General features: G+C 45.7%; 1 protein-coding gene across 1 annotated transcript; it reads right to left on the bottom strand.

The window, feature by feature from the left end:
• Positions 1 to 1,697: 1,697 nt before the first annotated feature.
• COQ4 (coenzyme Q4) lies at positions 1,698 to 24,082 on the bottom strand. The gene is made up of 7 exons (XM_082264653.1): positions 23,972 to 24,082; positions 14,298 to 14,486; positions 11,393 to 11,489; positions 9,016 to 9,118; positions 4,146 to 4,275; positions 3,074 to 3,167; positions 1,698 to 1,871 (listed from the first exon to the last, which is right to left on the bottom strand). Exons 1-7 carry the CDS (start codon positions 24,039 to 24,041, stop codon positions 1,712 to 1,714), a joined length of 843 nt encoding a protein of 280 aa, XP_082120779.1. The 5' UTR covers positions 24,042 to 24,082; the 3' UTR covers positions 1,698 to 1,711.
• Positions 24,083 to 24,245: the final 163 nt, after the last annotated feature.

Below are 24,245 nucleotides of genomic sequence, written 5' to 3'. Positions count from 1 at the left end.
GCGGTGTGGAGAAGGGCGATGGATTCGGTGCCATATGGAGGCATGGTACAGGGGATGCAGAAGCTGCGGGCATGGTACAGGAGATGCAGAGGCTGCGGGCATGGTACAGGAGATGTCAGAGGTTGTACGGGCATGGTACAGGAGATGTCAGAGGCTGCAGGCATGGTACAGAAGATGTCAAAGGCTGCGGGCATGGTACAGAAGATGTCAAAGGCTGCCGACATTGTACAGGAGATGCAGGGGCTGTTGGCATGGTACAGAAGATGCAGAGGCTGTACGGGCATGGTACAGGAGATGTCAGAGGCTGTACGGGCATGGTACAGGAGATGTCAGAGGCTGTACGGGCATGGTACAGGAGATGTCAGAGGCTGTACGGGCATGGTACAGGAGATGTCAGAGGCTGCAGACATTGTATAGGAGATGCAGGGGCTGCGGACATGGTACATAGGGTTGCCACCTCATCCCTTTAAACCAGGACACACATTATTTACACAGGTTCTGTGGCTGATTAAGGTGGTAATTAAACTCACTTAGTGCCTTATCTGCATTATATTAGCCTCAGAACCTGTGTCATTCATATGTGTCCTGGTTTAAACGGATGAGGTGGCAACCCTAATGGTACAGGAGATGCAGAGACTGCGGGCATGGTACAGGAGAGGCAGATGCTATGGAGGGGGTCTTAATCTGTGAGGCGCCTTACTTTTAAAAATGGCACTGCCCGGCACCATCACCTTACTGCGCATGCGCCAACTGCCCGAGAATGGCTGAGCGTGTACGGGCTTTCCCAAGCGGCGGCACATGCACAGTTGACATGTCAGGCCAGCTGAAGCCTTTTTTTTTTTTTACGGGTGCCACTGCCCTTCAAGCAGCCCCAGGGCAGGGAGACTTGCTGGCCTATCGGGAAATTTCCCAGTATCCCGGTAGGCCAGTCCGGCCCTGCTCCTTACACTTGCCCGAGCTAGATTTCAATCCGGCGATGTGCATGAGAGCAATGTCTCTTTCTGCTCTCGCCCTCCTCACTGGACAGACTGATAGCAGAAGGAGCCATTGGCTCCTGCTGCTGTCAATCAAATTCTCTGAGGAAGGAGCGAGGGATGGGGCCAAGCCACACTGTCTGTGTCAAGGGACAAAGATAAGGAGCGAGCCTGCACAAGTGGCCCCATAGGAAGCAGCTTGCTATGGGGGACACCTGCTGCATAGGAGGAGCCAGGAGCGCTGGCGGAGACCCCAGAAACAGAGGAGGATCAGGGCTGTTCTATGCAAAACCATCACACAGAGCAGGTAAGTATGACATGTTTATTATTTTAATGCAAAAAAAAAAAAAAAATTAAGCTTTAATGTCATTTTAAATATCAGGTTTGGATGGTCTGACCCTTTATAAGTCTATGTGCTTTCTAGTTTCAGATAGTAATACACCACAATGGGTCTATATCACCTGTAGACAGGCAGTCGATCGGTACAGTAGAATGTAATCACATAGCTGTGGCATGACAGTAAGTACTACCAGACAGACAATTATTGTCTGGGAAAGTCCAATGATGACACAACTGTAGTAATATTCAGTGCAATTAGTGTGCAGCACACAAAGGTTTCAAGCATTATCCAGTTGCATATTCTTCCTCTATTGCTAGATGCCCCTGAGAAACTTTAATGGATAAACAAGAGGCTTCCTCATACAGTGTCTAAGTGCAAAAAAAAAAGCTTTACAAGTTCAGATTTTAATGTTGGGCAGTGGCGGGATGCCAATTTCTTTCCTTAGAGATTCCACACTCTGTTCCCAGCGCTTCTCATAGTAAAAATTAAGGACGCATCGTGCGTTACGCCCACCATGAACCGCCCAAGGAACTAGTTCGATCAGTTTCTTTTTTCTTCTGCAAAAGAGAAGAGCGGTTAAGCAAACCAGTTATTTAATTTGCCATAAAAACTACTAATGAGACATGAAATATGAACAAAGCATATCCCTCTATAGTGTGTACTGGTTTCAATTAAGAGCAATAGGTGTCACTTTTCATTGCTGCTTCTTTCTTCTGCTATCAGCATGCGTCACTTCAGACAAGTTTTCCTGGCACCAAGAGAAAAATGGTGATATGGGGGGGGGGGGGGGGGGGTTGAATCTCCAGTTGATGGCTCAGAGAAGCTTTAAAATTCATCACTTTGAAATTATATAGAAGAGAAGACTGCAGGTAGACAGGTATACCTTATGTAGGAGGATTTGTTTACATTTCTGTGTATTACATTTCTGAGGTCAGTCACTTCAATGGGCATATGTGGGGGTTTACAACCACTTTAACCTCTTCCCGATGACCATGCTATGCCATAGCCAAAGGATGGCTACAATGCAGTCATCCAGTTCTGGGAGGGTGTCGATGGCCACGCGCTCTGTGATTGCTGTGTCCTCTGGACACAGCTGATTACAGATCATGGTAAAGAGCCAATCACAGCGATCCTTTACAATGTGATCAGCTGTGTCCAATCACAGCTGATCACTTGTAAACAAACTTCCCAGTTTTCGGCATTCCTTTCCTCTTGCGCTGTCACAGCATGAGGACAGAAGAGCCAGTAACTGGCAATTCTGACAGGGGACATTTACACGGATATCAGGGCACTGATCATCAGTGCCCTGATTATCACTGCAACCCCATCAGTGCATCCTATCTGGGCTGCCCATCAGTGCTGCCCATCAGTAAACAGCAAACATTACTTATTTGCAAAATTTTATAACAGAAACTAAAGAAAAACTTTTTTGTTCAAAATGTGCAGTCTTTTTTTAGTTTAAGCAAAAAAAAAAAAAAAAGAAGCTCAGTGGTAAATACCACCAAAAGAGAGCTCTATCTGTCTCAAAACAATTATAAAAAATGTCACATGGGTGCATATTTATTATTTATTATTACATGGGGGCAGTGTAGCATAAACCCACAATTGTCATTCAAAGTGCAATAGCACCTGAAAGCTAAAAATAGGCCTGGGCAGGAAAGGGGGAAAAAGTGGCCAGTATTGAAGTGGTTAAACAAGTGGTACAATGAGAAAGTCAATGCATAAAGATAGTGACAGCTGCTATAGCCTCTTCACTTACTTGGTACTGAGTCGCAGAGGCCCAAAAACAGCTCCCAGGAGGCACATGGGCAGTCCAGTCTGCACAGCTTCAAACCATTTCACCACAACTTCCCCTGCCACAGAGATTAATAGGTTAGACTGCTGTAATCAAAGTGAAGCTCTAGGATTAGGCCCCTTTCACACACGCTGTCCGTTTTTCATCCATCCGTTGACGGATGAAAGACGGACATCAATGCATCTCTATGTAAAAACGGATGACAACGGATGATCATTCGTTACCATCCGTTTCCGTCAATGTCCGTTTTTTTGGAACGGATGAATGCCCTATTTTTCATCCGTCACAAAAAAAAAAAAAACGGATCGGATGAAAAACAGATGTAAAATGGACAAACGGTCCGTTTTTCATCCGTTTTTGCATTGGTAGTGGATGTAAAAAAAAAAAAAAACTGATGAAAAATGGATGAAAAACTGGCGAAAAACGGATGAAAAACGGACGAAAAACTGATACGTTTTGACGTGACTGAACTGATGAACTGAACGGACGTTTGTGTGAAAGAGGCCTTATGATGCATAGATTTCAGCAGACATCACTACAGGTGCTTACTTGCTTCTGTGCCGAAGATACTGAGATAATCCATGCCAGTGGAAGGGAGTGGGAAGGTCTGCTGTCTATAATAAAGCGATCAGTCCCAATGTTGGAGCATAATTGGCCATACACTTTTGATTACTTAATCAATTTTTATCAAAGAGGGGAGGCTGAAAACTGTTGGAGCTAGTAGCTATTAGAATACAATAGCTCAGCACAGGGATTAGTCTATCCATGCCATTGGTGTGGATGGAGGAATCTGTTAGATTTTCTGAATAAAAGAAATATATTAGTGTATGGCCAGATTTAGAAAAACTCAAATTCCTGCAAAGTTTGCAATGCTGCTTTATAGAAGACATATCAATAGAAGACTTATATCAGGTTTGGGTACCTAATCAAGTTCTGTGTACAAATCATAAATTGAATCTATAACTGGGTGAATTTCTTTTTTTTTAATGTGTCTGAAGATTTAGGCACATATAGGGGTCTAGTAATAACCTCTTACCCAGCATATTAGTTGGCATCCCCAGCAGAGTGTGCATGAGATCATGGACTTCCCGATACCGCTGGGCTACATACGCCAATTCCTCGTCATCTACAAACTTCACTGGCATTCGGGTATCAGGGGTAACATTCTGAGGGCAAGACAACATTTCTGTATATTTCTATAGAACAAGTAAACAGTCTTGCAGCTAAACATACACTGATAGCGGGGACTAATCTAAGGCAGGAAACCTGTATCAGGAGATATGTGGAGGCTGCCTTCTGAAAATGCTATTTCTTTGGCTGCTGGCTACCTCTCTTTGCATTACTCATCTGTAAGATGCAGGTAGTAAAGTCAGAGGCAGCCAAAGTTGAGTGCACATTTTAAAGTATATCTAAAGCCAAAAGTCTTCTTTTTTTTTTTTTTATTTGATCAAGTAGGGAAGGCTTAAAACCTGTATCAAATTTTGTTTTAGTTATCTTTGTTTAATTAAGGAGATTTTCCTTCACTTCCTGCCCTATAGACTTAACAGGAAATAAGAGGTTTTAATGCAAAAGTAAGGTAAGTCTCCTCGTTGAAAGTTGGGAGCAAGTGTCCCCACTGAAAGATTAGCCCTCTATTCTCTCTTTAGTCTCTCATTTCATTACATAAAAGGACCAACAGAAAGGCTCAGTGGCAGGGATAAAGTGGCAACAAGTACATTTTGGAAAGGTTTTACACTACATTACCACAAGGATTGGGACGCCTGCCTTTACACACACATGAATTTTAATGGCATCCCAGTCTTAGTCCGTCAAGTTTAATATTGAGTTGGCCCACCCTTTGCAGCTATAACAGCTTCAACTGGCCACAAGGTTTAGGAGTGTCTATGGGAATGTTTGACCATTCATCCAGAAGTGCATTTGTGAGGTCAGGCACAAGACAAGAAGGCCTGGCTCGCAGTCTCCCCACTACTTCATCCCAAAGGGGTTCTACCGGGTTGATGTTTGGACTCTGTGCAGGTCAGTCAAGTTCCTCCACCCCAAACTCGCTCATCCATGTCTTTTTATGGACCTTGATTTGTGCACTGGTCCAAATCATATGGTGGAGGGGGGATTATGGTGTGGGGTTGTTTTTCAGGGGTCGGGCTTGGCCCCCTAGTTCCAGTTAGGTGAACACTTAAGGCATCAGCATACCAAGACATTGTGGACAATTTTATGCTCCCAACTTTGTGGGAACAGTTTGGGGATGGCCCCTTCCTGTTCTAATATGACTGCACACCAGTGCATGAAGCAAGTTCCATAAAGACATGGATGAGCAAGTTTGGGGTGGAGGAACTTGACTGGCCTGCACAGAGTCCTGACCTCAACCTGATAGAACACCTTTGGGATGACTTAGTGAGGAGACAGCGAGCCAGGCCTTCTCGTCCAATATCAGTGCCTGACCTTAAAAATGCGCTTCTGGAAGAATGGTCAAACATTCCCATAGACACACCCTTAAACCTTGTGGACAGCCTTCCCAGAAGAGTTGAAGTCGTTATAGCTGCTTACTAAGACTGGGATGCCATTAAAGTTCATGTGCGTGTAAAGGTGTACATAATAGTGCATAAACCATTGATGGGGAAATTTCATATTTCCTTTTTGTTATTGGCTCACAATATCTAAAAATGAATTCTAAGCCTGGTTACCCAAGCTGGCTTCATACCAAAAGGAATGTCATTACGAAGTGACCAAATGACCAAGTCCTTAAAAGGTAATGTCCTGTATATACCACAGCCAAAACTTGAAATAGTCTTTTTTCAGGGCTGACTAAATGAATGTGCCTGGCTTTGATCATCTGTGCCAAGCTACAATAGAAGCAGACGGAACACCTTGGTGAAAGGGCATCTATAGCCAAGTATTCCTGTTACATTTTCTAACATTTTTTAATCTTTATCTGTCCATACTTAATTAAATGTTATACCTACTGTACAAGTATTTGCATGATCTCTCTTTACTCATCTCAAATATCTGTGCAAAAAAATATCTGTTGATCTTGCAGAAAATCAGAGTTGTCCTGTGGACATTTCCTGTGTCATTTCAAGGAGTCTTATTAGCCCTTAAAGGAGAAGTATGGCCAAAGCTTACACAAAGAGCTGGTCCAGGCTTGGAAAGGATCCTGACTTTACAGTTGGGATCCACCCAGGTTCCTGTACAGGCAGCTGGCTCAGCCTCTCAGCAAGCTGCTAAGAGCCTAAACCAGCTGCTCCCAACACCTCCACAGCCTTGGGCTCTAGTGAGTGCTGGAGGGGCAGAGCAGAGAGCCACTGACTGACCAGTCACCAGCTCTCTGCAGTTTGAGGACTGAGAGCTAAGCGATCTACCAGCTTTGCACATCTAGAGAGTGACATTTTTGCCCATCCTTCCTTGCAAAATATCTCAAGATCTGTCAGATTGGATGGAGAGCGTCTGTGAACAGCAATTTTCAGGTCTTGCCACAGATTCTCAATTGGATTTAGGGCTGGACTTTGACTGGACCATTCTAACACATGAATATGCTTTGATCTAAACCATTCCATTGTAGCTCTGGCTGTATGTTTAGGGTCTTTGTTGTGCTGAAAGGTGAACCTCTGCCCCAGTCTAACAGGTTTTTGTCTAAGATTGCCCTGTATTTGGCTCCATCCATCTTCCCATCAACTGATCAGCTTCCCTGTCCCTGCTAAAGAAAATAATCTCCACAACATGTTGCTGCCGCCACCATGTTTCACGGTAGGGATGGTGTGTTTAGGGTGCTGTGCAGTTAGTTTTCCGCCACACATAGCGTTTTGCTTTTAGGCCAAAAAGTTAAATTTTCACTGTTAACCAGCAAAACTGCAGGTGAGAGGGAGTGCCAACAACTGATGGGCCATGGGTGGCACTCCCATGCATTACCTACTGTTGTCAGAGCGTTCTCTCCTCTCCCCCAAAGCCAGCGCTGGTTGACACGGGAGATCACGTGACCTGACTGGAGAGGCTTGAAAATAAGTATACGATTTTTCTTACACTGGTTAGTAAGCATGGGTGGGGGACAGTTTTAGGAGTAGTTAGGGTTATCCTGGAATTCCACTTTTAAATTCTTATCTTGGACTACAGAATAAGGATGTAAGTTGTAAAAATAAAAAGGGTGGAAGGAATGGAGTAGTTTAGCAAAAAGACAACTGGCACGGCTGACACCACTCAGTCTACAAAAATGCTGGGTGTTGTCAGCCAGCTACTGGTTTATCTTGCCAGAAATCCAGTTTTCTTATGATTACCTCTACCATCTCCTGTGAACTACAGAACATGTACTCCCTATGTAATGGGCATAAGAAGAATGGAATTTATGATGGTCCAAATTAGGAGAGACGCCTGGGGTAACAATCTTGCTCCTCCAAAATTACAGTGCAAGGAGTGAGCATGGTCACTGTAGGACAGGAAGAGTGTGTTACTGGCAGTATCACCAAGTGAAAATAAAGGGTAAAAAATCCTAAAATGATGTAGCCACCACTTCCCGGGAAGGAAGCAGCCATCACATCCCGGGAAGGAAGCAGCCACCACATCCCGGGAAGGAAGCAGCCACCACATCCCAGGAAAGGAAGCAGCCACCACATCCCAGGAAAGGAAGCAGCCACCACATCCCGGGAAAGGAAGCAGCCACCACATCCCGGGAAAGGAAGCAGCCACCACATCCCGGGAAGGAAGCAGCCACCACATCCCGGGAAGGAAGCAGCCACCACATCCCGGGAAGGAAGCAGCCACCACATCCCGGGAAGGAAGCAGCCACCACATCCCAGGAAAGGAAGCAGCCACCACATCCCAGGAAAGGAAGCAGCCACCACATCCCAGGAAAGGAAGCAGCCACCACATCCCAGGAAAGGAAGCAGCCACCACATCTATAGAATGATGTAGATAAACTCAATTTTATTGGGGGCCACATCAGCAGTATGGTTTCCCTTAAAAGACCGGTTATATCTGGGGTGCCCTACATACAAAAAGCAGGGTTCAGAAGTGCGCTACATACAGAGTGCAGAGTTCATGGGTGTCCTATGCACAAAATGCAAAGTTCAGGGGTGCCCTACGCATAGAGTTTAGGGGTGCGTTATGTACAGAGTGCAGTGTGATACATAGAGTGCATGGTTTAGAGGTGCACCATGTACAGAGTGCAGTTCCAGGGGTGACCTATGCACAGAATGCAGAGATCAGGGATGCACTACAGAGTGCAGAGTTAAGGGCTATTAGGGAGTTTAGTGTGCAACCCCCGGCTCCACCTCCCCCCCTCCCAAAAGCTTTCTCACATCTCTCTCTCCTACTTGGTCTGGCTCTAGTACCTCCCTGTGTAGGCGGCTCTGCTACACATGTATTCGGCTCTGTAACTCCCTGTGTTGGCGGCTATGCCTTGCAGTGAGATCATTCTCCCTTTCAGATTCTGAGAGCAAAGCTGCCTCTTGTAAACACAGAAAGCTTCTATGTTTACAAGTGAGCGTGAGTGAAGGATGAGAGGCAGAAAAGGCAGAATGGAGTTTAAGCATGTACCGGCTACATAACTGGGTGCGGGGGGGGGCACATGACAAGGCGGGCTGGATTTGGCCCTTAGGCCCTGTGTTTGACATATGTGAGATAAGAGATCACCTATAGAAAATACATGGTTTATTGAGTGCAGTAAAACACAACCATTGTGTAGCACTACAAAGCAGTAAGCAAAACAGTGTATGTAATGAGCAAAGATGGTTGCCTCCATGTAAATATACAATTACAAAGCATACAAAGAAATAGGGTATTTAAAAAATGAACATCCCCCCCCGATACAATTTTTTTTTCACATAATGCCAATTCCTTTTTACATATACTATATATGAAAGATTATACATGCCCTTTAAATAAACATTGCAAAGGAAGCGGGTTATTAAATAACTCACATTATCATCTAAGAATCGGGCGTACTCTCTGCCAAACACCCCATCTGGCATCTCCCTGAACCTCTCAATATCCAGATTGGACATCCGAATCCGTGGTCTTTCTCTGCAAGGACAGATCAGATTTATATAGGATGGACAGTGACCCTACCAACACTTACATTTGCCCATTTTTATCCAGACAAAAAGAAAAACACATAAAAAAAGGTGAGTTTCGGTTAATCTACCAGCATTAGATCATCCACCTAAGTTTCTGCCCTTCTAAAAGCCCCATAGCAGTATAGATTACTGTGCTGGCATTTGAAATGCATTAAATCTGTGTCCACAGCATTCTGCCATCTTGTACTATTATTAAAGTGTTTTAAACCCGACACCAGTGCAGCCTATGGACAGGATAAAGTTTACAGGACAGCAGCAAATGATTGAAGCATCCAAAAGATCTTTTCACAATTCAACAGATACAAACACATAAGCGAGTACGCTCATTTCCTAGGAGCATTTATTTTACACTGAAATAAAGCTACAGCCTCTAAAGCTGAACTCCAGGCAAATGGTCAAATACACAGATGATATATATATAGAAATATATATTATATATATATATATATATATACACACACATACACACTATTTTACCTACCAAAGGATTTGTAGTTCAGCAACACAGTCCTGTGATTTATGCACCTCTAACCCACCATACAGTGCTGTCTAGCAGGGTATGGGATGTGACATGATTCTCTGCTGCAGTTTCACTTTCACCTACATGTACCCACACCCACCCTATGATTGGACAGTGAAAAGAAAAGCAGCACACTGATGAGCTTATCATGCTGTCACTCTGCTCTCTCCTCCTATCAGAACGTTCTTTGTGTTGCTTTCCCTCTCCCTCCCTTGGCTCGCTGTAGACTGTAACAGTAGTGTGCAAGAGGCGCATACCAAGGCAAGTGCAGGTACTTACACTTCTTGTATTTAAAAAAAATAAATAAATAAATAAATGTAATGATGTATTAAAGTGGTTGTAAACGCTTACATATGCCCAGTGAAGTGACTATCCTTAGGTGATACACAGAGATGAAACAAATGCACCTACATAGCCTGTACCCGTTAATTCACAGTCTTTTCTACATCTACATCCAAAGTGCAGAATTTATAAAGCTTGTCTGAGCTGTCGGAAAAATAGGAGGCAGAGAGCTGGAGTTACAATCTACAAATCTCAATGAGAAGAGCTCTGAGAGATGATTGGAGGGAAGAGACACCCCCCCCCCCTCTACACAGCTCACAGGAACAGAGCTGAGGCTGTAAATCAGCTGGAGATCCCTCCCCTGTCACCATTTTTCTCTTGATGTCAGGAAAACTTGTCAGAAATGATTCATGCTGTTAGCAGAGGAATGAAGAAATTACACTTAGTGCTCCTAATTCAGACAAGTACACACTATAGAAGGATATGTTTGGTTCATCTTTCATGTCTGAGTAAAATAAAAAAAAAATAAAAAAAACCTGCAAGACAAAGCCATAATGAGCTAGTATGCATACTAGCTCATTATGAATTACTTACCTTAGAACGAAGCCCCGACACGGACCCCTGGACACCGCTGCGGGCGCTGACATGATCCCACGGCGTCTCTTCCGGGTTTGGCGGCTCTGGCGCTGTGATTGGCCGGAGCTGCAATGACGTCACTCCCGCGCATGCGCGCGAGAGTCATTTTCCGGCAAGCTCCCGGCAAGGGAAGCTGAAGGTCCGTCAGACCTTCAGAGCGCATGCGCCGCTTGCGTGAGCGGCTGCATGCACTACAAATATCTCCTAAACCGTGCCGGTTTAGTAGATATTAATTGTACCTACAGGTTTTTTTTTTATAGGCTTACCTGTAGTTAAAAGTGAAAAAAAGCGGTATACTACCGCTTTAATAAATACAAACCCAAATTATGTGCGTATTTTATATATGCCTGGAGTTCAGCTTTAAGAGCTAGCTTACACTAGCATTAGCCCTTTGAAGAGCTTTCCATGGTAGATCGCTTTTTAAAGGGTTTTTGACAAATGGTGAGGAGAGTTAGGTCTCCTCCTTGCTGCCTATTTTCACCCCTAAAAGCCTATACCACCATGCCACACCCAGCTGCATTGCATTTGGTTATGGTGAAGCCCCACTCACTTATATGGGCCATGTTCAGAAGGTGATACTGCCCAACACACACAACAGGGGATTTCATTCTTGCTGTAGCTGTGATAAAAGCATTGCTGGTGTGATGTGTGTATACCCCTGTCCGCTGCATAGAATGCGGCTTTATTGCGTGTTTTTACTGCACCCCAACTACATGTGTAAATGAGCTCTAAAAGATATTACTATTTTAGAGCAATAAGAGAGTTGTTCCAGCAGAAACTCACTGTAAAATCTGTATCCCCTCCGGATCATTGCTCATTTTCTCTCTGAGGCTTCGCAAGGCCTGAACTCCAGTGGTTTCCCCAAGAACAGCAATCATATCTGTGGGTTTGAGACAGAAATATTAGTCCACACCCGGCTGTAAGGTTGTGACAAAATTGTTTATGTGGCTCACTGACAAAATGGGCTACCTCCTACGGTTATGGAGCGACTTCTAAAAATAACCAATCTTCTTCTCAGCAGATTTTGCTTTTGTTCTGTGTGCCTCTCTTATAAACTAGCTGCATCTTGTTACTGGAGGTTAAAGTTAGCCATACACGCTACAATAAGTTTTAGATTTCTTTTCCAATCGATCGCTTTCATTAGAAATAATCGATCTATACTCCACTACCCATTCGATCGATCTGATACACATAGAAAAGTGGATTTTTTAATCAACAATTGGAAGATATGATCAAAGGTTATCATATATATATATATATATATATATATATATCTTTGTTTTCACAATGCAATCTCATAATCTGATCGATTAAAATCAGAATAAATTCATAAACAATATATTTCAGTGCTGCCGATGGATACTAATTCATTGATAATTTTCTGCCCTGGCTAATCCACTCTTTTTCATCGAATCAGTAGGATAATAGAATTGTGTATTACCAGCAATACACTGGGCTAAGATCTACTAGTTCAATAACAGTGCTTTAACAGTCATCTAATAAAAAATCCTATCCTACTGTACATTAAAGTAGAACTAAAAGCAAAACTTTTTTTTTTCTTTTTTTGGATAGAGTGGAGATGGATTAGAACCCCTGTCAGTTTTTATTGCTGTCTATGTCCCTGTTGGGGAGATTCACTCTCTCTCTTGATCCTGCTTACCATTATCATTGAAAGTAAAATAAATTACCCAAATTTTGGGTTGTCCCCAGAAAAGTAATAGAGGGGAAATCTTTCAATGGGTACACTAATTCTGGAGACCTGGGGGGCCCCAATGCACTCCCTGTGCAGCCAGGGGCATTATGCTGTCAGCTGCTCACTCTGTATCGGGAGCCCTGTGCTGATGATTACACAGGGAGAGCTGTATTCTCCCAGTATAATCAGCAGGATTAACCTATCAATTTGACACCTCATGCTCTGCTCTAGTCCCTATTAATCCTTCGTGAACCTCAATTCATTTTTAATTTTACTCCTTCTTTCCTTGGTTCTTTTTTTTTGTGCGGATACCTTTTTGTAATTGTTAGTATGTAAACTTTTTAAATAAGTGTTTTTTCATGTTTGTAGCACCACAATAAAAGAAAATTGTTTTAGACCCCTTTCACACTGGAGGAGTCCACCAGGGGATATGCCTGCTCAGCAGGGGATCTCTCCATTGATTCCCACTGAGCAGGCAGATGACAGGTCCGTGTCCGCTATGCTTTCTTTCCTCTATGGGCTGTCGGATAGAAACGGACCGCCTGTCGGTTTCCATCCGACTGTCATCTGATCCACCAGATAGATGGAGACCGGATCCCCATCTGTCGTTTTTAGCAGACAGGATAGGACTGGATGTTGGTGGGTGTCAACGGACACACATCTGTTGACATCCGCTGCTCCATAGAGAGCAATGGATGGTCCGATCGGGTCCACCTGAAAAACTGACAGGTGGACCCTATCGGTCCGCACGTGTGAAAGAAACTTGATTCCGATGCCTCCATAAAAACAAACAAATCACAGAATAATACTTGTTTTTTAATCCCACAATTTAGTTACAGCGGAGTTCCAGCCTAAAAATAAACTTTGCAGCATCAGTAAAGAGTACAAAAACATGAAAAAGAATTGGATAATTAATAATTTTTTTTTGTTTCACTTACCTTGTTTTTAATGAAAATAAACTTACCTTCCTTCCTCTTCCTCCTTGTGCGGCCACGGCCCCCGACGTCACTTCCTCCTTTGCATTGTGTCCTGGAAAATGAGCGTCATTAATCCCAGGATGCAATGGGAACGGCCGGCCGGTACTCTGAGTGCCGATCGCAATCTACAGCGCATGCGCGAGATTGTGATCGGGATTCTGGGTAACCCAGAATCAGGAAGAGGAACACAGCGGGGGGACACCACGGCATCAGATGCCCACACCGGAGATGGCCGCGCTCTGCAATCACTTTTAAAGGTAAGTATTTATCTTTATTCAGTAAATGTAATGTACTGTAATGTGGGGTTAGTGTTAGGGTAATTGGGGATAGCTTAGGATTAGGGGGGTATTTTTAGCTCAAAAAAGTGTATGTGGCCGGAACTCCGCTTTAAAATGTAAGTACCCTTATTTTTATTTACTTTTCTATTCCTGTCCCTTAGCATTGCTTCATTTTTTTTGCACGTGCATAATCATTTATTTCTAGGTAATGTGTGTTTTCATGCGAAATATACTTAGAACACTGCTAGCAACATTTTAACAAATTGCAAAAAAATGTGACAATGACAACAGATCAGTTCTGAGGAATGTCACCTAATGCATCATTGCGTTTAGTCCTCGATCACATCGGTGTAATTTGACAGGTCAAATTGCATGACAAATCACAGCCTATTGCCAGCAATGGCATCGACCCAATCAGTGCGATGCTGGCTTTACGGCACCACATCGATTTCCAAAAGTAGTTCCTACACTACTTTTGGTGACTTGTGGGGGTGACTTCAATAGACATCTGTGCATGAACCCTCACAGATGTCTTTCAAGTCGCCCCTAAGTCGGACTGAAATGCGGCTTTGAAATCGTGCGAGTTTAGATGAAGTTGCACGATTTCAAAGCCGCATTCAACGTGAATGAGGGTTTAAATAGATTTTAAACATGCATCAAAAAGCATGGCGATTTAGAGCTATGAATGACCTCTTAGACTCTCTGCAATGGCTCACTACTTATCTGCTAAAGGCACTTACCGTGTCTATATGGATCATACAGTGACATCACCGCAGAGCCCGCTGACAGCAACAGCTTTTGCAGCACGTTGGTGGGAATGTGATTAGGATATAATATACCAGGCTCAGGCCCATCAGTACTGAATTTACCATCGCCCTCCTGCTCCTCTGCGACTATATTAAATGACTGGCTAAACTGCTTCGAGAGTCCTGTAGAGACAAAAGTTCACATTATACACATACAAAAAGGAATTCCTAAAGCCCAACTCCATTTTTCCCACCAGTCTCTGTCCTCCTCCCTGAAGCCCCCCCCCCCCCAACTCTCCTACCCACCCACCCATCCATCACTGCATATAAAAATAATCCACTTATACATACCTTGCTTCCTACAGTCTTCTCGCCCGTCCAGTGATATTATGTGCCCTTCCTAGGTGGTGGTCCTATCCCCTAGACAATGTGGTCCTCACAACATAATGATCTTGAGCAATGCTCTGTCCAGGAGTACCATGATCCCTGGCTGGTGGCTGACACATGAATAGGGTTGAATGTTGATGAATGTCATTCAACCATGAAGACTGGCGGCATCTTGTGCCTGAGAAGAGGTACTGCAGGGGATAGCTCTAAATTGAAATACTGCAGAGGTGTTATTTTCTCTGTTTCTAAAGTGATAATAATCCCTTAAAGTGGAGTTCCACCCATTTTTGGAACTTTAGATCTATGTAATCCCCTTTAAAACGGCTTTTACCAATGGAAACTTTTTTTTTTTTTTTTTTTTTGCTAGTAAATACCTTAATTTCTGCATTATTCCTCCTCTCCTCACTTCCGGGTCCTATCGGCGATGACGTCATTCGGCGATTCGCAGTGTCTGCTGGGATGTATTCTATTCCAGAAATCTCGCAGTAGCTGAGCTGTAGGGAGCCGTGCCTGCCCCGCCTCCGCCCCGCCTCCTCTCATTGGTTGTATTGTATGAATGTATTAAGGCTGTTCTCTGCCCCGCCTCCTCTCATTGGTTGTATTGTATGAATGTATTAAGGCTGTTCTCTGCCCCGCCTCCGCCCCGCCTCCTCTCTTTGAGTTGTATTGTATGAATACAACTCAATGAGAGGAGGCGGGCAGAGGAGGCGGGGCGGAGGCGGGGCAGAGAACGGCCTTAATACATTCATACAATACAACCAATGAGAGGAGGCGGGGCGGAGGCGGGGCAGAGAACAGCCTTAATACATTCATACAATACAACCAATGAGAGGAGGCGGGGCAGGCACGGCTCAGTACAGCTCAGCTCCTGCGAGATTTCTGGAATAGAATACATCCCAGCAGACACTGCGAATCGCCGAATGACGTCATCGCCGATCGGACCCGGAAGTGAGGAGAGGAGGAATAAAGCAGAAATTAAGGTATTTACTAGCAAAAAAAAAAAAAAAAAAGTTTCCATTGGTAAAAGCCGTTTTAAAGGGGATTACAGCTATGTATTCCAACCTATTAAAAATGGGTGGAACTCCGCTTTAATTTATTGAATCACTTTATGCAGATGAATTAATCACTTGCCACCCAGGCCAATTCTGACATTTGTCTCTTACATGTAAAAAAAAAACAAAAAAAAAAAACATTTTTTTTGCTAGAAAATTACTTGGAACCCTTAAACATTATATATTTTTAACCAAATGCCCTTGAGAATAAAATGGTGGGTGTTGCATTTTTTTAATGGAATTTGCGCAGTGGTTTTTCAAACGCAAATTTTGGGGACAAAATACACTTTAATGAATTTTAGTGCACACAAACACAATATGATACCACATTTTTTGGTAAAATATAAAAAAAGATGAGGTTACGCCCAGTAAATAGGTACCTAACATGTCGCGCTTTAAAACTTCATACGCCCATGCAAGGGTGCCAAACTACGGTACCTAAAAAGCTACATAGACACTTTAAAAGCCCTCACAGGTTACCAGTTTAGAGTTACGCAGGGGGTCTGGAGCTGAAATGATTGCTCTCGCTCTGATGTTCGCGGTGATACCTCACATGAGTGGTGCGATAACCATTTACATATGTTTATGGGTCTTACGTATGCGCTCGCATTTACACGTGAGAATAGGGGAAGAGGATGCTTTAACCACTTCCTTTCAATAATATGTACCCGCACATCCTTGGGTTGAAGTGTTTCTACTGGGATGATGCCTATAGCTACAGGAATCACCGTGGGGTTTTTTTTTTTCCGGCCGACAATTCCCTTCAATGTAAAAGTCATCCTAGCCTAACTGCTGGATTTTACAGGACTCACTCTCCCCGCCACCCTCCAAAGCCTCTCGGGCTTTCTTGTGTGATCAGGAAGCCCTGCACTGAAGCTGGTGGTTTCACTGGCTTACCATAGAGGTTTTTGGAGACCAGATCGTCTCCGATCACCTCTATGGTATTAGGAACCGAAAGTGACCTGTATTTTGTCACTTACGCTTTTGGTCTTTTGTTTACAAGCTATTACTAGCTTGTACAAGCATCAGAACGACCATACGTAAGCGCAGATCGCACCATACATGTGAGGTATCATGGCGAACATCAGAGCGAGAGTAAGAAATCTAGTCCCCGACCTCCTCTGTAACTCTAAACTGGTAACCTGTAAAGACCTTTAAAAGGTCACCTATAGAGATTTTTAGGTACCATAGTTTGGTGCCGTTCCACAGGGGTACGTAATGTTAAAGCATGACATGTTAGGTATCCATTTACTCTGCCTAACATCAAATTTTACAAAAAAAAAATGGGTATTATACTGCGTTTATGTGCGCTAAAATTAAAGTGTATTTTTCCAAATTTGCATTTAAAAAACTGCTGCGAAAATACTCTTGACAGAAAAAATGAAACACTCACCATTTTATTCTCTAGGACCTCTACAAAAAAAACAAAAAAAAAAAAAAACATATATAATTTTTTGGGGTTCGAAGTAATTTTCTATCAAACAAATGAGGATTTTTACATGTAGCGTCAGAACAGGCCTGGGAAGCAGGTGGTTAAAATGTTTTTTATTATTTATTTAAAACTTTTTTTTTTTACACTGTCCCTATTTTTTTGATCATTATTTTGCTATGTTATGAACAACATCGCTTGGGATAGTAATAAGCATTACCGGTCCTCTTCATGTGGAGATCTAGGGTCTATTAGACCCCAGATGTCTTCTCTGGCCTCCAAAGCATCTGATCAAACCAAGATCGGTTAAATCAGATGCTTGTACAAGCCAGTAGGGAATTGTAAACATCAAACTGAATCCGGAAGTGACCAAATCCTCCTTCTGGTTTCGGATCTCACAGAGGGAGGAATGTCAGTTCCTCTCTCTCTGTTTACTGCTGCAGATGCTGCTGGTCGGAGCGGTCCTGGCCTCTCGGGACGGGAGAGTCCAGGAAATGCAGGGGGACTCCCTTCTGCCACCTGAAGAAGTGATCAAGTGGTTCTACAGTCACTTCAACCACTTCTACTTTAAAGGGAACCGCTAGCTGAAAATGTGGATTTTGGGATGATGCCTGCAGGTGCCGGTAAAACCACTGAAACCCAAGGAGGACAAAAGATGTCTTACATGTGACAAGTCAGTGCTAGGGGGTATACTCCCTCTCCCTGCTATAGTCACTCAGTTTTGTTACAAGCAGTGTCAGGAGAATTATAACTCCACAGAGGGGTGGGTGCTGTGCCCGTCAATGAATATCAGAGAAAATTGGATTTTTGTCTTACCGTAAAATCCTTTTCTCTTAAGTTCATTGACGGACGCAGTCTTATGATCTTTATATCAGTAGGGTTATTCTGCTCCCTACAGGAGTAAGACACTAGGCAGAAAAAGTTCTGGCTATGCCTATGGGCAGTCCCAGGGATATACCCTCTCTCTACCTGCTACAGGATGTCAGTTTTGTATCAAAGCAGTGCCAGAGAAAATTATACCAACCAAACTCAAAATAGAGGGGCGGGTACTGCGTCCATCAATGAACTTCAGAGAAAAGGATTTTATGGTAAGACAAAAATACAATCTTCTCTATCATTCATTGAAGGACGCAGTCTTCTGATCTTCGTATCAGTAGGGACGTCCCAAAGCAGTGCCATAAAATGAGGGGGTGGGAACAGCAGACAAATAAGTCCCCAAGGCTAAATCATAGCCAACCAGGCAACCTAGGACTCATCAGAATAACAAGATTAGACCCACCTGAAAAATCATAAAAACCCTCAAGGGAGACCAAGAACCCCTTTAAACAGCAGTCTGCAAAACTTTGTGGCCAAAAGAAGCATTTGCATATGCCAGCACATCCACCATATAACATTTTGTAAAAGGTATGAACAGACAAACCTGAAGCACAGATGCTGATGGTAAAAAGCCCAGGAAGCACTGAAGTAAGTGCCAGAGTAGAGTGCGCCTTAACAGGGAAAGGAGGAACCTGACCCTTAATTGAATAAGCCTGCACCACTGTCTGTCTGATCCATCTGGAAATAGTCGCAGCAGACGCAGGCAAGCCCTTTCTTAGGAGAGTACAAAGAGCGAATCTGACTTCCGAAAAGACTCAGTAGTCGCCAAGTACACCCTGATTGCCCGAACCACATCCAGAGTATGCAGTGCAACTTCCTTAGGATGTGTTGGCTTATCACACAAAGAGGGTAACACGATGTCCTCATTTAAGTGAAAACTGGAAACCAGTTTCGGAAGGAAGGAAGGATCCGGACAAAGTACCACTTTAACCCCTGTTAAACCACCAGATAGGGAGAACAACAGGACAACGCGGCCAGTTCCGACACCCTGCACGCAGAAGTAATAGCCACCAAGAAGGCCACCTTCTGGGATAAGGTAAGCAGGGGAATCTCCCGAATGCTTTCAAAGGGAGGTTTCTGGAGAACCAACAGCACCAAATTAAGGTCCCAAGGTGGAAACGGAGGTACCAAGTGTCGCACCCCCTGGATGAAGTTACGCACGAGGGAATGATTGGCTAATGGCCTTTGAAAGAAAATTGCTAAGGCTGAGACCTGACCCTTGATAGTACTCAAGGCCAACTTTTGATCAACTCCCCGTTGAAGGAAAGCCAAGATCCGAGCCACCGAGTAAGAGCGAGGGGGAGCCCCAAGAGACTCACACCACGCAATGTACGCCTTCCACTTGCAATGATAGATCTTTCTAGAAGTCTCTTTTCTCGCTTTAAGCAGAGTAAGAATCACTGAAGCAGACAACCCCATCCTTCAGCACCTGGATTTCAACAGCCAAGCCGTCAAAGCCAGCAACCGTAAAGCAGGATGGAAGATTGGCCCCTGAGACAGTAAATCCTCCCTGAGAGGAAGTCTCCAAGGAGCGTCCGTGACTAGCCTGACCAGGTGCGCGTACCAAGCTCAGCTAGGTCAGTCCGGAGCCACAAGAATGACCATAATCCCTTCCGCCTAGATCCTGGGAAGAAGTCTTGGCAGCAACTTGAGAGGAGGAAAGACATACATCAGCTGATACTGACCCCACGGGGCCACCAGCGCGTCTGCCAGCGGGTCCCGGGAAAGGGCCACAAACTTCTGCACTTTCCTGTTGATCCAAGACGCCAACAGATCTACATCTGGAGTGCCCCAACGAAGGCACAACTGCTGGAATACCTCCGGATGGGGAGACCATTCCCCTGCATTCAAGGCCCGTTGACTGAGGTAATTCGCCTGTCAATTTACCACCCCTGGAATGTGAACAGCGGAGAGAGCTGGAACAAAGCGTTCCGCCCACCGAAAAATGCATGCCACTTCCAAGGCCGCAAGGACAATTTTGGTGCCCTCTTGTGATTGACATAAGCCATGGCCATGGCATTGTCCGACTGAATGCCCACTGGACAACCCTGCAGGTGCTCGGTCCAGTGGACTAGGCACAGCCCGATCCCTCTAAGCTCCAGAACATTGATCGGCAACCTGGATTCTTCCAGGAACCAGACTCCTTGAGCAGAGAACCTGCCAAGAACCCCTTCCCACCGGACTGGCATCCATGGTGACAATTGTCCAATATAGAGGGAAGGATTTCCCTTGCTTGAGCATCGGGGACCGAAGCCACCATATCAGGGACTCTCTGGACACCTGGCCCAGCTGGATCTGATTGTCCAGGGAATTTGGATTCTTGTTCCATTTGAGAAGGATTTCCTTCTGGAGGATCCTTGTGCGGAATTGAGCGAAGGTGACCGCCTCGAAGGACGACACCATCAGTCCCAGAACTCTCAAACAGGTCCAAAGGGACGACCATTTGCTGGACAGCAAAAGCTGAACCGCGGTCTGGAGTTTTTCCAGAGAAAGAAACACCCTGGCTGAGGACAAGTCCAAAGTCAGGCTCAGATAGTCCAGTCTCATGTAAGGGACCAAGGATGACTTCTGAAGGTTCAGAATCCAACCAAACTCCTCCAGAGTTCTCATGGTTAATTCCAAATTTGTTTTCAGCACCGTGGGAGACTCCGCACATCGAAGCAGATCGTCCAGGTAAACCAGGACCGATATCCCCCCATTGTCGCAACAGCGCCAGGACCGGAGCCAACACCTTTGTGAAGACCTGAGGAGCAGAGGCCGAGACCAAAAGGGTAACGCCACAAACTGATAGTGATTCTCTCCCACGGCAAAAGGAAGAAAATGTTGGTGTCCTGCACATATTGGGATGTGAAGGTAGGCATCTAGATTTCTATTTCTATGGAGGCCAGGAAATCCCCCTGATGTAGGAAGCCACCACCGTGCGAACTGATTCCATCTTGAATTTTTTAAACTCGCACGAAGCAGTTCAGTGCATTCAGGTCCAGGACTGAACGCACCTTGCCTTCCTTCCTGGGGACCGTAAACAGGTTTGAATAAAAGCCCTGAAAACTTTCCGTAGACGGAACCATTACTCCCTGTTGTACCAGTTCCTGGACTGTCCCAAAGAGAGCCTGTAAGCAACCCGGGGACAGTCGCACATTGGAAGGAAAAAGCTTTACCGGCAGGACGGATCGAAACTCGATCTTGTAACTGGACCGTATGACCTCTTGAACCCATTGGTCTTGTGTCCGGTATAGCCATAGGTCCGGGAACTGGCAAAGACGCCCCCCCCACCCCAGATACGGGTGAGGGCGCACCTTCAGGCTGAAGTGGCCTTGTCCTTAGGTCTGGAGAAACTAGATTTGTTTGCCAGACCAGGGTCGCTTGGAACCACCCGAGGGAGTCTTGAAGGGCTTTACTCTTACCCCCTGCGAGACCTTTGATAAGGTCCTCCAGGGTATGCCCAAACAGGTGATCTCTGTTTTTTAGCACCTCATCCTTTTTTTTTTAGGCAACTACCCAGGGACACAAACGATTCCAGGACTGGAGAAAGTGCATCTTTTGACAGCTGGGATCTGGAGGGCCCTGCGGCCTCCTTGAGAGGGGTCAGGTGGGGACACGGGTTTCCCTGGTGCAACATTGACCCTGCAGAACATGTCAGCAAAAGGCCCGATATGGGTGAGGGCGTACCTTCATGCAAAAGGAACCTTGTCTGAGAGTCTGGAAAATCCTGCTCTCGGCTTGCCAAACCAGGTACGTTTGGATCCGCTAGAGGCGCCCCTGAAAGGCTTCAAGCCCTTGTCAGTCGAGCCTGGGGAATGAAAAAACTTATTATGAGCCAAGAAGGAAGGTCCACATCTATGACGAGGTTACTTGCCCTTAGTGCCTGCGGAAGAAAGGTACTCTTCCCCCCTGTGAGACCTTTAATGATGTCATCAAGGGTAGCTCCAAACAGGCGATCTCCTGGAAAGGGAAGATCAATCGAGGCCTTTTTAGAAGTCTGATCCGCAGACTAACATTTGAGCCAAAATACACGCCGAAGGACCACTGCTGAAAGAGAGGCGAGCAATCATGGGAGCCGCATCTAAAGAGGCATCACAGATAAACTGCAGCCCCTGGACCAGCTGGTCTGCCAGCTCAGCAAAGGCAGGAGGGAGCTGTTCTCTCTTCAGGTCACGGCGTAGGAGCTTAGTCCACTCGGTCAGAGTTTGCGACACCAGGGTAATGGTAAATACCGGCCTCATTGCCGAACCAGCTAAAGTGTACACAGTGCAGGTCCCAGGCGGGGGGCGCTTTTTGCTAGCCCATCGCCCGCAAGCCACTTCCACCCAGGACTTAACACACTGCTAAGTGACAACCCCCACTGCGCTGGCAGCACCACCCGGTCACCAAGCACAAGGCACAGAGCGACCCTCAGGAGAGAGGGAGAGGACCACACCAGACTCACCAATGGCTGACACAGGCACCTGCAACCACCAGGAGAATCTGCACTACATGTGCGGCGATCATGAAATCATCCAGGAGTCAGCACCAGGGGAAAAGGAGGGGCTCCCACCACCGAAATCGCAACCCATAGGGCTCCACTGACATGGTCCCTGCTATTTGCAAAGGCAAACTACAAGAAAAGGGCCACCGGACTACACAAACATGGCCACCGTGTATAGGAATACACAGGCTACAACAAAATGGCGACACCACAAGGCATACAGGGACCCAGGCAAGACAAGGAGCCATGGCAGGAGCCCCCACCAGGTATAAATCCCCCCACACAATCAAACGTCTGGTCGCCGGCAGTGCACCCCCCGGCCCCCATCACCAGTTAGCGCCCTGCCCCCACCCCAGGAAAGTGGCCAGACCACTCAAAAAAAATACATCCCCAGCGTATGTGGAGGGGGGGCAAGATGAGGGACTTGGCAAGGGAGGGGGGGTGCCTGCGGAAAGGAGGAGAACCCGGGGGTCTGACCGTCCCAAGGAGGGGCCCACGTCCACCCCAAAACCCTCCAGGGGTAGAGGTGGGACAGCTACTCACCATACCAGGAACCAGGTGGGCACTGTTTACAGACAGATCCTCCTCTCCATCGAGGGCCGTCGACCAGGAGGAATGCTGTGACTCAGGCCAAGGCCATATCGTATGCTACCTCGTGAGACATTTCATTCGCAGAACCAGGCCAACTCCAGGGGGCTATGTCATGGCTGACCAAGCACAGAGCTGAGGCCTGAGCGCCCTCGCTTGCCAGACTGGGGTGACCACAGGATCTAGATTATCCAGCCAGTCGCCCAGTCCTGCAGTTAAGAGAAAATTTCCTCCTGGATTTTTCCTGTGAGATCTACTATCTAAAATTTTTTGCCAGGACCAAAGTTCCCAGCAAGGAACTAGGTCCTTACTCCTGGCTAGTGCCTATGGCAGAGAGAGGGAATATACCCCCTGGGGCTGCCCATAGGCGTAGCCAGAATGTTTTTTCTGCCTAATGTCCTACTCCTGTAGGGGGCAGCATAACCCAATGGTCAAGAACGACAAGAGCTGTGTCCAGCAATGAACGATAGAGAGCAAAGTGGTTTCGTCTGACTTCCTGTTGCATCTCCAGGACAGGAAGTGAAGGAAAATTCCTTTTATGGGACACAGACAGTAACAAAAAACTTGCCAGGGGGTTCTAGCCATTCCCTACCCAACACTGAGAACAAACGTTTTGGCTCTGACAAATGAGATGAAGGTGTGTTGTCACTGCTCCTGGGCATGTAATAGGGAGGAGGGAGTGGGCTGAGACCACCACTTAGTCATGTGTCTGGTTTTAGCCAATCAGCTCGGTTTGGGTATTAATAACCCCTCCCAGTTTGTGAAAACTCTAACAGGTGACAATGATCTGCCATGGCAACCTGCAGGAGAGGGTTAGACTATAGGCACAAATGGAAGGCCAATGAGCACAGGCTATGAAGATATGACTTACCTGTAGCCAGGGGAGCTGTGGCTCTCAGAGTCCTCCAGGCAGGGGCCAGGCCTCTCACCACCATCCCCATTTCCTCCTTCTCCAGCTGGGACTTGTGGTTCACCTTCAGGAAACCCCCAGCAACTTCCAAACTAAGGTCACCGCGCCCCCTCTAGTGGCCGGCTTTGGAATTACAGGCGTGTGACGGCCAGCATGTACGCACGTAGAGAATTACCTCTTGTTTACATTTTGTTACATCAGCCCGGGCGAGTCACGGGAATCCCCTCAGTCCCCG

Source organism: Pelophylax lessonae, assembly GCF_965119305.1.
Source record: "Pelophylax lessonae genome assembly, chromosome: 7".
NCBI classification, from domain to species: Eukaryota; Metazoa; Chordata; class Amphibia; order Anura; family Ranidae; genus Pelophylax; species Pelophylax lessonae.
This window is presented reverse-complemented; position numbering and strand designations above follow the sequence as displayed.

Bases quoted from the DNA above. Each gene is read 5' to 3' on its own strand.
- COQ4 (XM_082264653.1), bottom strand. From the start codon at position 24,041: ATGGGGATGGTGGTGAGAGGCCTGGCCCCTGCCTGGAGGACTCTGAGA. The intron at 14,487-23,971 runs GTAAGTCATATC...TTGTCTCTACAG, and splicing joins CACAGCTCCCCTGGCTACAG to GACTCTCGAAGCAGTTTAGC. The intron at 3,168-4,145 runs GTAAGAGGTTAT...TCTCTGTGGCAG, and splicing joins GATGCCAACTAATATGCTGG to GGGAAGTTGTGGTGAAATGG.